Source organism: Callorhinus ursinus, unplaced genomic scaffold (assembly GCF_003265705.2).
Source record: "Callorhinus ursinus isolate GAN/ISIS: 27379988/994484 unplaced genomic scaffold, GSC_fseal_2.0 scaffold4, whole genome shotgun sequence".
Lineage (NCBI taxonomy): Eukaryota > Metazoa > Chordata > Mammalia > Carnivora > Otariidae > Callorhinus > Callorhinus ursinus.
This window is the reverse complement of record NW_027397066.1, coordinates 60,513,734-60,526,882: the sequence shown is the minus strand read 5'-3', so window position 1 is coordinate 60,526,882 and position 13,149 is coordinate 60,513,734. Positions and strand designations below refer to the sequence as shown.

Sequence of the window (13,149 nt, the reverse complement as noted above, 5' to 3'; positions counted from 1 at the left end):
ATGAACCTTGAGGACATCCTCAAGGGTGAATACCGCACATTCCACTTATTTGAGGTTGATGGGGCTCAGGACACACTACCCCAAAATACGGCACATTGGCATATTGAATATTTTAAGCTGAAGGAATTTGGGAGAACAGCAGAAGCAGGAAGGCCACTCTGACTTCCTCCCCCTAGCCTTTCTTCCTGAAAACAGGTGTCCTAGAACCCTCCTGCAGAGGTGTCCTCCCTGTACCCAGAGGAATGGAGCATCCTTGTCTCTGAAGACAGTGGGACCCAGAAGAATCCTAATGAACAGTCCTCACTGAGCTTACTATAATTACCTCATACCCCTTAACCTACCACATGCCTCCATGTCTGCCTCCTCTCATCCAGCATCCCATAACAATGCACAGATCCATCTCTTTGGGTCTTCATTTCCTTATGAAGGCCCCCATGTCATGTGAAACTTCTATTGAATAAATTTGTATGTTTTTCTCCTGTTAATCTGTCTTCATCAGTTTAATTCTCAGACCCAGTTAGGGATCCTAGGAGGGCAGGAAAAAAACTTTTTCCTCCTCTACAAAATATCTAAAATAGACTCATAGAAGCCAGGGCTAGGGAGAGGTTCTGCAAATTAGGCAAGATGAGTAAGTTCTAGATACCTGATGTACAACATTGTACCTATATACTATATTCTGGTATACTTAACAATACTGTATTTTACACGTAAAAATTCATTAAGAAGGTTGAGCTCATGTTAAGCATTCTTATCACAATAAAAATTTTTAAAAGCCAAAAATAAGTTTAATAAAAAGTGTTTTTAGAAAATTAACATGGTTTGTCCTACAGTGGTTGTATAGGAGATGGATAGAGTTGATTTTTAAAGTATTTTATTTTTTTAAGTATACAAGTATAAAAATAAATCGGGGTGCCTCGGTGCCTCAGTCGGTTGAGCCTCTCACTCTTGGTTTCAGCTCACGTCATGATCTCGGGGGGGGGGGATCGAACCCTGCCTCGTCAGGCCCCATGCTCAGCAGGGAGTCTACTTCCCCTCTCCCTCTTCCTCTGTCCCTCCCACCTGCTCGCAAATAAAGAAAATCCTTAAAAGATAAATAAATCAGGGGCGCCTGGGTGGCTCAGTCGGTTAAGCCTCTGCCTTCGGCTCAGGTCATGATCCCAGGGCCCTGGGATGGAGCCCAGCATTGGGCTCCCTGCTCAGCAGGAAGCCTGCTTCTCCCTCTCCCATTTCCCCTGCTTGTGTTCCTGTTCTTGCTATCTCTCTCTCTCTCTGTGTCAAATAAATAAATAAATAAATAAATAATAAATAAAAGTAAATGAAAATAAATAAAATCTTTAAATAAATCAACAGTACATAGTGGTAACCCTTTGCCTGTCTTCCCCATTCATAGATTGCACTCACCCCAAGAGCATTCCCTAGAGATAACTGCTATCTGTATTCATGAAGAGTTTTTTCTTAATGCATATGTGTTTTAAAATGTAGATTTTATTCCAATTCTGGTGAGGCTAACAGATTAGGGGCCAGTTGCCATTAGATAGTTTGTTACAGTTCCCAAGAGGAAGGAGACGCAACAGGTGCCTGCCGGGCCACAGGAAAGAATACCGAGATTGGTCACAGGCAGAGCAGGGAACTGTGTGTAAGTTAGAGAATTTTTGTGGTTTTTGAGGAAAGGAATGTGCTGACTCAGGGTGAGCAGGCTAGACAGGTCTAGGATTGGCTAGTTTGAGTAATTTCATCAGCTCCGGGGTATAGGAGCTGCCCTAAGCTGTCGGATAGTGGCCCTGGGTAATGAGGGCAGGCGAATAGTGTCCCTGAGTATAAAAGCTCTTACAGGCCATGGTTGGGGGATGAGGACTCTGCATTGGGTGGCTTGCCTAGGAAAGCCTAGTTCACAGTCCTTTGCCATAGGTAGGAATCAGCTAACCCTGGGAAGGGCATTGCCATGCTGGGGGATAGCAAAGCCCCAAGATGCCAAAGCATCAATACAGAAACTAGAAAACATGATCGATAAAATAGGATTTTTCTTCAAAATGAGGTTAGATTATATATTTCAGCAGGTTGCCTTGTTCACATAACAAAAAATAGGAACCATCTTTTCTTGACAGAGGATATTGACCTGTTTATTTTTAAATGACTACATAGGACCATCCTGTATGTAGAATAACTTGGCTAACCATTCTGCAATTTATGAATTTTTAAGGTGTTTCCAATTTTTCATGATCATAAACAACATGGTAATGAAAATCCTTAAAAATACTTGTGTGGGTGTAAAGATCTAGAAGATACTTAAAAGTGAAATTTCTAGATCAAAGGGTTTATATGTTACAGATTTGTAATTGGATTGAAAGCAGCATTTTTCACAAACCTAGAACAAATAACTACAATTTTTATGGAACCACAGAAGACCCCAAACGGCTAAAGCAATCTTGAGAAAGAAGAACAAAGCTGGAGGTATCACAATTGCAATTTTAAGATATACTACAAAGCTGTCATCATCAAGACAGTATGGTACTGGCACAAAAACAGACACATAGATCAAAGGAACAGAATAGAGAGCCCAGAAATAAACCCATGCTTATATGGTTAATTTATGATAAAGGAGGCAAGAATATACAATGGGGAAAAGATCATTTCTTTAGTAAATGGTGTTGGGAAAACTGGACAGTTATATGTAAATGAATGAAACTGGACCGCTTTCTAACACCATACACAAAAATAAACTCAAAATGGATTAAAGACCTAAATGTGAGACCTGAAACCATAAAACTACCTAAGAGGGTACACAGGCTGTAATTTCTCTGACATCAGCCATAGCAGCATTTTTCTAGATACATCTCCTAAGGTAAGGGAAACAAAAGCAGAAATAAACTATTGGGACTACATCAAAATAAAAACCTGTACAGCAAAGGAAACTATCAACAAAACAAAAAAAAACACTGAATGGGAGATATTTACACATGACATATCCAATAAGAGATTCAAATCCAAAACATATAAAGAACTTATACAACTCAACACCATAAATACAATCCAATTTAAAAATGGGCAGAAGGGGCACCTGTGTGGGTCAGTCAGTTAAGCATATGTCTTTGGCTTGGGTCATGATCCCGGGGTCCTGGGATCGAGCCCCGCATCGAGCTCCCTGCTCAGCGGAGAGCCTGCTTCCTTTGAGATTCTCCCTCTGCTTGCTGTTCCCCTGCTTGTGCTCTCTGTCAAATAAATAAATAAAATATTTTTTAAAAAAGGCAGAAGACATGAATAGACATTTTTCCAAAAAAGACATAGAGTTGGGCAATAGACACACGAAAAGATGCTCAATATCACTAATCATCAGGGAAATACAAATCAAAACCACAATGAGCTATCACCTCACATCTATCAGAATGTCTAAAATCAGAAAGACAAGAAATAGCATGTATTGGCAAGAATGTGGAGAAAAAGGAACCCTTGTACCCTGTTGGTGGGAATGTATATTGGTATAGCCACCGTGGAAAACAGTATGGAGGTTCCTCAAAGGAGTAAAAATAGAATCACCTTATGATCCAATAATTCCACTATTGGGTATTTACCCAAAAGAATATGAAAACACTAATTTGAAAAGATATATTCGCTCCTGTATTTATTGCAGCATTATTAACAATAGTCAAGATAAGGGAGGGAGCAACCTAAGTGTCTATGGACAGATGAATGGGTAAGGAAGATACAGTATATGTATCTGGTGCAATATTTCACAGCCATAAAAAAAGGATAAGATTGTGCCATTTGTGATAACATAGATGGACCTAGAGGGTATTATACTAAGTGAAATAAGTCATATTGAGAAAAACAAATACCATATGATTTCACTCATATATAAGAAACAAAACGAATAAACAGCAGAATTAGACCTGTAAATACAGAGAATAAACTGATGGTTGCCAGAGAGGAAAGTGGTGGGAGGATGGACAAAATAGGTAAAGGGGAGTAGAGATACAGGTTTCCAGTTATGGAATAAATAAGTCATGAGAAGAAAAGGCACAATATAGGGAATACAGTCAATGATACTGTAATAGCAGTGTATGGTGACAGATGGGAGCTGCCCTGGTGAGCACAGCATAACATACAGAGTTGTTGAATCACTATGTTGTACACCTGAAACTAATGTAACATTGTGTGTCAATTATATTCAAATAAAAAATATTTTAAAAAGAATAATGTTTTTCAGGGGCGCCTGGGCGGCTCAGTTGGTTAAGCGACTGCCTTCGGCTCAGGTCATGATCCCGAAGTCCCGAGATCGAGTCCCACATCGGGCTCCCTGCTCAGCAGGGAGTCTGCTTCTCCCTCTGACCCTCTTCCCTCTCGTGCTCTCTGTCTCTCATTCTCTCTCTCTCTCTCAAATAAATAAAAAATCTTAAAAAAAAAGAATAATGTTTTTCAGCTAAAAAACAAGTACACAATTTAATAAATCACAATTAAAATTTGATCTAGTTTAATTCCAACAAAGTGAAACAATTTACATTCCCATCAGTAGTGTATGGAGAGGCTCCTTTTCTCATACTCTCAACAATACAGGATTTTATCAGTCTTTTAACTTTTAGTGAATTTGGGGGGAAAATGTTAGCAGTCAACCACCAACAAAAGTGAGTCAATGTGAAAATATCAATATCAGACAAAAGAGAATTCAAGCCAAAATGGATTGTGGCAGAGTGATATTTTATTTTGATAAATCACCCTCTACCAAGAAAAGCATCCGTAAGCCTTCATATATTGTAAATATATAATTATGTAATGGCAATTTTATATGATTCAATATATATTCAATATAGAGCTACAAAACATAATGCAAAGATTCAGAAATCCCAGGATAAATGGCTAAATCTGTACTTATCATGGAAATCTTCGAAACATTTTTTTCCAAGATGAACAGATAGGGAGGAATACGTAAGGATACAGAGGATTTGAGTAACAGTAACAAGCTTGACCTCCTCAACAGGTGCAAATAAAGCATACATTTCTTTGCAGATTCTCATGGCACATTTAGTACCTACCCGCATACACATGAGCATCTTAGATTAATTGACAAAGTAAGTTGTCTGGGAATAGTGATTAATATTTTAACATATTAATCGTTCATGTTATGTCCTAGGAAAAGTAAACAAGAAACGTAAGAGACGTAGACAAGGAAAGGCAAGATGTTTCCATCACATTTTGCCAACAGAGAAAAGCCAGCCAGAGGAAAGAGTGCCTGGTGTCCTGGGGGCCCGCAGCGAGGACCCCGGGTCCAGACGGCTCTGAGCCCCACGCCCTGTGTGGTCAGCACTCGTCTATTTCTGGGTTAAGGAGCTCAGGCTGCACCGAATCACAGCCTCCTAATCTGGGGGGGTAAGAAGGCTTAGACCCAGGGCCAGGGCGGGAGAGAGCCAGGGAGAAACGGTCTGCAGGAGTCCAGCCCAGGCGTGAGGGAGACACCCTGACTACGCCCTCTCCCCTTTCAAACCCTCCTCGCAGGCCTGATCCGATTGAGGTTAAAGGGGGGCCCACTGCCGTGAGGCGGGGAGCCCTGCACGCTTGGCCGCGGCTGTGGATGTCCTCACTGCCTTTCTGGGACAAGGTATGCCGGCCTGGGCCTGGGTCTTCTTTACCAGACTTGTAGGTCTGGAAGAAACTACGTCAGCCGGGGAGCCCTCAGCCAACTGGAGAGACAGGATGGAGGTCACAGCTGTGTGTTAAAGAGGCTTCTGCCTCCTTCGTGTCATAGTAAAGAATATCAGAGAAGGTAAGAGCTTTCTTTCCAGCCTAAAGTACAGAAGTGAGGGCAACAGACGTATGTTCTTACACAGGAAAGAAAGACAGGCTTGGTTGGAGGACAGAGGTCAGAGAAAGCCCCTGTTACCAACTCACCCAGGGAGAGTCTTGGCTGTGTGTGTTTTGAGGTTCACTTAGTGAGAAGATAAGCAATTACCAACATTTTTTTTAAAATATTTTATTTATTTTAGAGAGAGAACACAGGCACTTGAGCAAGCACGGGGGTGGGGGGAGAGAATCCAAAGCAGACTCCGTGCTCAGTGCAGAGCCAACGCGGGGCTCCATCCCAAGACCAGGACATCATAACCTGAGCTGGAACCAAGAGTCTGGGGCTCAACTGTCTGAGCCACCCAGGCGCCTTCCAACTTTTTTTTTTTAATGATAATGTCAGATATGGATGATGCTAAGTCAAATCCCAGAAGGACAGGGATCTCACCTAGGGGGTGTAGATGTGCTATTTACCTGAGAAATCACTAGCAGGAAAAGCATTTAGTCATTACCAAAAGGCGTCGATTCAACAATCTGAGATCACATCAACTCACTTCCCATGTTTGGTTTTAAAAAGCTTTCACTTTTTCCCTTGAGAATGATTTTAGTTCTCCCTTCCATTCATTTTTCTTAGTGACTTCTAGAATGTTCTTTACAGATCTGTCGATGATACACCACTTTCTTCTATTAAGGCAGCCATATGTAGTACCTATTTAGTCAGAGCCACTTTCTAATTTGTCTTATATGGAAAAATTTTTGGAAAATATAATTTATTGATTTTTAATTATCAAAGTTATAATAAAACTATGTAAGTTAAAAATGAAAGTTTGTCACATAAGCCCATTCCCCAGAGATAATCACTATTAACAGTCGGATGTATGCTATTTGATTTTACATTTACTGATATATTTTTATATAGATGAGATCATAGTAAGCATACTGCTCTGCAATTTGCTTTTCTTCATGTGGGATATTTTCATACCATTACATATAGATTTGCCTTGTTCTTTGTCATGGCTGAATACTGTTTCATTCCACTTCTAAGGTACCATGATGTATTTTCTTAATTCTGTACTGATAAAATATTTAAGGTGTTTATTATTTTGGGAAGAGAGAGAGCACAAGCAGGAGACAGGAGAGGGGCAGAGGGAGAGAGAGAATCCTGAGCAGACTCCCTGCTGGGCACAGAGCCCCACTCAGGGCCTAACATGGGTCTCGATCTCACGACCCTGAGATCATGACCAGAGCAGAAATCAAGAGTCGGTCGCTTAACCAACTGAGCCACCCAGGTGCCCCTGGGAGAGAGAGATTTTAAGACATTTCTGAGAGTGTCATTTAAAGAGTTTCCACATCTATGATTTTCATGACAGTGACAAACATTTGCAAAGTTCTCTTCATATATAACCTCATTTCACCCTTGTCACAACCCTGTTAATGGAGTTACCACCATCCATGCACCATCCTGATGTCTGGATGCACCCTGCCCCCTTGATATATGAAGGCATATCCTTTTTGCCCTTGATAACCAGGATTAATTACAAGTAGATGTGCTGCCTGAGGAGAGTCTTCATTTCTTTCATCTCTGCAGGTTGTTTGAAATAATTTATTGACCCATGATAGTTACTCCTTTCTCACTCTATGGAAGTGTCATATTTCTATCTCAGCATCTTTTTTATAGGATAGGTGACAGACAAGGTTGTCTTATTCTGCCACCATTTTTGGATTTATAAACTCATAAGAAACAAGGTCCCTGAAGGGCAATAGAGGACTTATTTAATAATAACAATCTTTGGGGCGCCTGGGTGGCTCAGTTGGTTAAGCAACTGCCTTCGGCTCAGGTCATGATCCTGGAGTCCCGGGATCGAGTCCCACATCGGGCTCCCTGCTCGGCGGGGGGTCTGCTTCTCCCTCTGGCCCTCTTCCCTCTCATGCTCTCTGTCTCTCATTCTCTCTCTCTCAAATAAATAAATAAAAAATCTTTTAAAAAAATAATAACAATCTTTGACCCAGAAATAATCAATTTATGCTTGTCTTGGTCAGCTAGCGCTGCCATAACAAAATACCACAGGTGGGTGGTTTAACCAACATGTATTTATTTCTCACGGTTCTGGAGGCTGAGTAGTCCAGGATCAAGATGCCAGCAGATTTGATTTGTACTGAGTGCCCTCTTCTTGGCTTGCAAATGGCCACCTCCTTGCTCACATGGCAGAGAGAGAGAAAGAGAAAGATAAAGAGAGAGATCTACTCTCTCTTCCTCTTCTTATAAGGACACTTATCCCATCATGTGGTCACCACCCTCCCATGACATCACCTAAACCTAATGACCTCCCAAAAGCCCCACCTCCAAATACAATCACATTGGGAGTTGGGACTTCAATTTGTGAATTTCCGGGGGACACATTCAGTTCTTAACAGTGCTGTATTGAGATAGAATGTCTTTTACTGCCTCCTAAATTTAAGCCAGGGACATGTTTTTGGTTACTGATATTTTAAAATAAATATATCAGATCCAATCTAGCAACATATATTGAGATTCTACCATATACTAAGAACACTTTAAATACATTATTTATTATTCTAAATATATATGTAGATGAGAAAACTGAGTTTATGGGAGGTTAAGCGACCAAGGTCTAGTGAAAAGCTGAGCTGGAATGCTCACCTGCATCTGTGTACTTCCCAAACGCAAACACTTTAGCACACAATGTGTCTCTGTAGACAAGTTACCGATTATCAAAAGGAGTTGTAAGTGAGTTGGTGGACGCAATCATTGCTGATGCCCCTTTCAGCTCTAAAACTGTTCAGGTATCTAGAGAAAGTTGGATTGATTTAGTCATGATGGATACTCATTGTGACCCATTACTCAGATTCTGGTTTCATGATATCCATTATATCTGGGAATCATTTTGCACACACATACAAAAGAGGTCATAGTCTTTTTCTTTGATTATTTAGTCAAAATAAGCTAACTAACACAAGAAAGGTGAGGCTTTTCTTTGATTTGCAAGGGAAAAGATAATAACTCTTTGACAATCCCCGATACAATAACCTTTAAAAATAAAAGAAGTAGAGTGGGGGTAGCTGTGAGGGAGGGGAAAAATATAGTGGAATCCACTCTCAATATTAACTCAGTACATCTCGCATTGCTTCCTGGAAAGGAGTTAGAAAAAGACTGGTCTTTGTTGTGTAAAAATAAATGTGGCAATAAATAAATAAATACGGTAAAAATAAACAAGAATATATTCAATTAATATTTATTGAATCCCTGCCACATGTCAGAGCCATGTCTAATTTCTAGAGATATAATGATGAATTTGCTCAGACACAGTCTTTGCTCTCAAGGAACTGGTAGTCTAATAGCGACATAAAACAGGAAAACTATAATATATTATTGCAGTGATGGAGATGTGAATAGAATATTCAGAAGGTCACAGGAGGGGCCTGTCCAACTAGTTTCCCTAAGTGATGCCCAAAGTGAGCCTTAAGGAAGGGGTAAAGTTAGCCAAGTTAGGGAAGAGGAGTGGGATAGGAAGAATATTCCAAGTCAGAACAAAAATGCATAGGTCATGGTGGTCAAAGAGCAGAGTTTGAAGAGATGCGAGAGATGAGGCTGGAGGAGTAAGCTTTTAGGGAGATGAGTTCTGTGTGTGGCCCATGGAGTATGAGCCACCCCAGCGAAAGTTTAGCAGGAAGCTGGGTATGTGGGGCTAACGTGTGTGGATAATCTGGGATGGAGATATAGATTTGAGAGGTGGGAAGCGATAGTTGAATAGCTGAGTATTGATTCAGTCATTCAGGGATCATGTTCAGAGTAAGGAGACCTGACATTTGAGACTAGAGGACAAATAAAAAGGGATATTTAAAGGATAGAGAAAAGTGAACTCCAGAAGGAGAGAGATAGTCAGAGAGGTAGAGCAAATGCAAGGGAGCCCGCCATCATAGAAACGCAAGGAGTAGAATTTTGATCGAAGTGGGGCTTGTGGAAACAGATGGTTTTGCTGTTTGGGCAAGGTTAAGGACTGAAAAGACGAAGGCATAGGAGACATCAGAATGAAAGGTTTTGATCAATAGGTAAGAAGTAAAAAGTGGTTTTAAGAGGAATTAAGGAGAAAATATGTAGTCTACTCTTGAGAGAAGTCTCAATGAGAAGAATGGGGGGACTGGCTGGTAGCGAGAGGGATATAGGGGTCAAAGGATGATGCCGATCATCATTAGCTTTGAGATTGTAAGAGAAGAGACCTCGGGATGTTTCTAGACTGAAAAGGAAAAGCTAGTAGAAAGGCTGGGAACATGGGAGAGAGGTGAGATGACAAATGGAATTTTCAGGGGGAGGAACACCTCATTCACTGACACTGTAGAGGTGGGGAAGGTGCTTTCATGTGATAGTCTCATGTTTTTTATGATGTGGGAGGTTAGGTCCATAGGTAACTTGGTCTACCCGAACTAATACTCTGCCTGAATTCCCTTCTTTCAGATTCCCTCTTCCTTTGGTCGGCACACAACTTGCTCTCCCTCCGACCTGCCATCTGTGTCCTGCAGAAACCTTGTACCTACACTATGGGAAGCGGTACCTCAACCCAACATCACTTTGCTTTCCAGAATGCAGAGAATGGTATGTGTTCCCCACCTCCCAAACTTGCTCTAGGTATCCCAAAGCCTACATTGCATAGAGAGGGGCTTCTTCGAATAGAAGAAGGAAACCATTATATTTCTCCTCAGGCAACTCTTGAAAATCAGCTTCTCCTCCTTATGACGAAACCACCAGAATGTCAGCTGAACATCTTAGGAGCTGGTGAACTATATTTGACTGAGTTAAAGTGTGCTGAGGAGTCAGTGTTGTCCACTAGGGGTTATCCCAAATTATACATGCACAAGTGAATGAAATAAAATTGGGCAGCAAGCAGATGAAAGAGCATTTCAGGTAGAGGGTTCAGTGTGTACAAGGGTCATGAGGTAGAAAGGAGTGAGTCATATTCAAGGAACTGAATGGTCTGACATGAACGAGAGGGAGGACGGCATGACATGAGGCTGCCAAAGTAGGCAGAGCCCAGATCACTCAGCGTCTCTAGGATTTTAAACTTTATCCTGAAGGCATGAAGGACCACTGAAGAATTCAAAATAGGGAGTTTATAGTAAGATATACACACTTAAAAGACCTCTGGCTTCTGTGAAGAAGGGAATCGGAGGCAGTAAGAGTAGAAGAAGAAACAGTCCAGAAGCTACTGAAATCATCTAAGCGAGAGATGATACCTTGGTCCAGAGTTGTTGGCAGCAGAGAGAGAGAAGAGGGTGAACTCCAACAATATTCAGATCGAACTGACGGGATCCAACTGAGTAGATGTATGGGGTGAGGGAGAAGGATGGATCAAGAATGACTTCCGGTTTTCTGGCTAGCAAGACTGGGTGGGAGTTATTGCCAATTACTGACAAAAAGATAGTGGAGGAGAACCAACTCTGACTCGAGGGAAGATGATGAGTTCATACTTGCTGGGGTTGAGGCATCCATGAGACATGCAGGTAGATACATAGTCACATCTGCATTTTGGAGGCGAGGTTGGGCTGGAGAGGGATGCATTGGAAGGCATCAGAAGGTTATGTGGTGATTGAGGCCACGGGTCCCTGAAATACCCTGGAGGGAGAGTAAAGATACATCAGAGACCAGGGCCTAGGACAGAGCCATGAAGGACTCTGGGGCTTAAGCATCAGGTGGAAGAGGATGAGTCAGCAAAGGGGGCTGAGGAGAGGTAGCCGAAGGTCTGTAGGAGCAAAACAAGGGGAATAGTGGCTACACCTTGTCCCCGTGGGCTTCAGCATCTCTGTAAGCTTCCTTGCTGTCTAGCTTGACAATATGTCCCAGGGTCATCTTGTACCTTTTTGTCCCCAGAGTAGCTACTTCTTTAGGGTGTGGGGTGTTCATTGCTTCCTGGTTGGCCTCTACCTTTCTATACCTTTTCAGTGAACAGATCCAGAAAACATGTATTATTTAGAGAAAAAAATTCACCATGACCAGTTTATATTTAGGAACACAATATTTTTACTTAATAGCCTTGATATATTTGTATCTATCTCTTCATTAAAAATCTTTTTCCTGAGGCGCCTGGGTGGCTCAGATGTTAAGCGTCTGCCTTCGGCTCAGGTCGTGATCCCGGGGGCCTGGGATTGAGCCCCGTATCGGGCTCCTGGCTCAGCGGGGAGCCTGCTTCTCCCTCTGCCTCTGCCTCTCCCCCTGCTCATACTCTCTCTCTCTCTCTATCTCTGTGTCTCAAATGAATAAATAAAATCTTTAAAAAAAAATCTTTTTCCCTAATGACACTATTATTTACACTATTATTATTTACTCTATCCTACCATATATAAATAATAGTTTCAGAATAGTAACAATACTATTATAAACAATGTGATTACTGAAAATTCTTTAAGATTTCTTTGTAGTTCTTTTGGTCCTTTGGATATATCCACTAGAGATGTACAAATTACTGAATTCTCAAGTCATTTGAAGTAACTCTATTCTGTGTTTCCAACTTATATGAGGCTAGTTTCACTTGTTTAACTTTGGCTTTTTTTTGAGAGAGAGAGCGAGCGAGCATGTGTGAGTTGTGGGGGAGGGGAAAAGGGAGAGGGAGAGAAGGAATCTTAAGCAGGCTCAATGCTCAGCGTGGAGACGGACACCAGGCTCAGTCTCACCACTCTGAGATTATTACCTGAGCCAAAATCAAGAGTTGGAAGCTTAAACTGACTGAGCCACCCAGGCGCCCCTAAACTTTTGCTTTTAATCTTTGGGGATCAATTTATTTTTCATTTTGCTTTAAATTTGTTTTATAACTTTGTAAAGCATTTATCTAATTCCTGTTCCGGTTATCTATTGCTGCATAACAAACTATCCCAAAACTTAGTGGCTAAACACAACCATTTTATCTGCTCATGATTTTGTGGGTCTGGAATTTGCAAAGGGTACAGCTGGGTGGTTTGTCCATGATTCTCTGGGTAGCTGGGGCTGGAGGCTCTTGTTTTTGTTTTTTTTTAAAGATTTTATTTATTTATTTGACAGAGAGAGAGATAGTGAGAGCAGGAACACAAGCAGGGGGAGCGGGAGAGGGAGAAGCAGGCTTCCTGCCGAGCAAGGAGCCTGACATGGAATTCGATCCCAGAACCCTGGGGTCATGACCTGAGCCGAAGGCAGACACTTAACGACTGAGCCACCCAGGTGCCCCTAAAGATTTTATTTTTAAAGTAATCTCAACACCCAACGTGGAGCTCAAACTCACACCCCTGAGATCAAGAGTTGCATGCTCTAGGGATGCCTGGCTATCTCAGTTGGCGGAGCATGAGACTTTTTTTTTTTAATTTTTTTATTGTTATGTTAATCACCATACATTA

At 41.5% G+C, this 13,149-nt stretch overlaps 1 protein-coding gene across 1 annotated transcript in view; it reads left to right on the top strand.

Moving 5' to 3' along the window:
• Positions 1-9,603: 9,603 nt before the first annotated feature.
• Positions 9,604-13,149, top strand: part of PPEF2 (protein phosphatase with EF-hand domain 2) — a 36,827-nt gene continuing 33,281 nt past the window's right edge. The window contains exon 1 of the mRNA XM_025887308.2: positions 9,604-10,384. Within this exon, the coding sequence (XP_025743093.1) occupies positions 10,330-10,384 (55 nt within the window). The 5' untranslated portion in view covers positions 9,604-10,329. The remainder of the gene's footprint in view (positions 10,385-13,149) is intronic.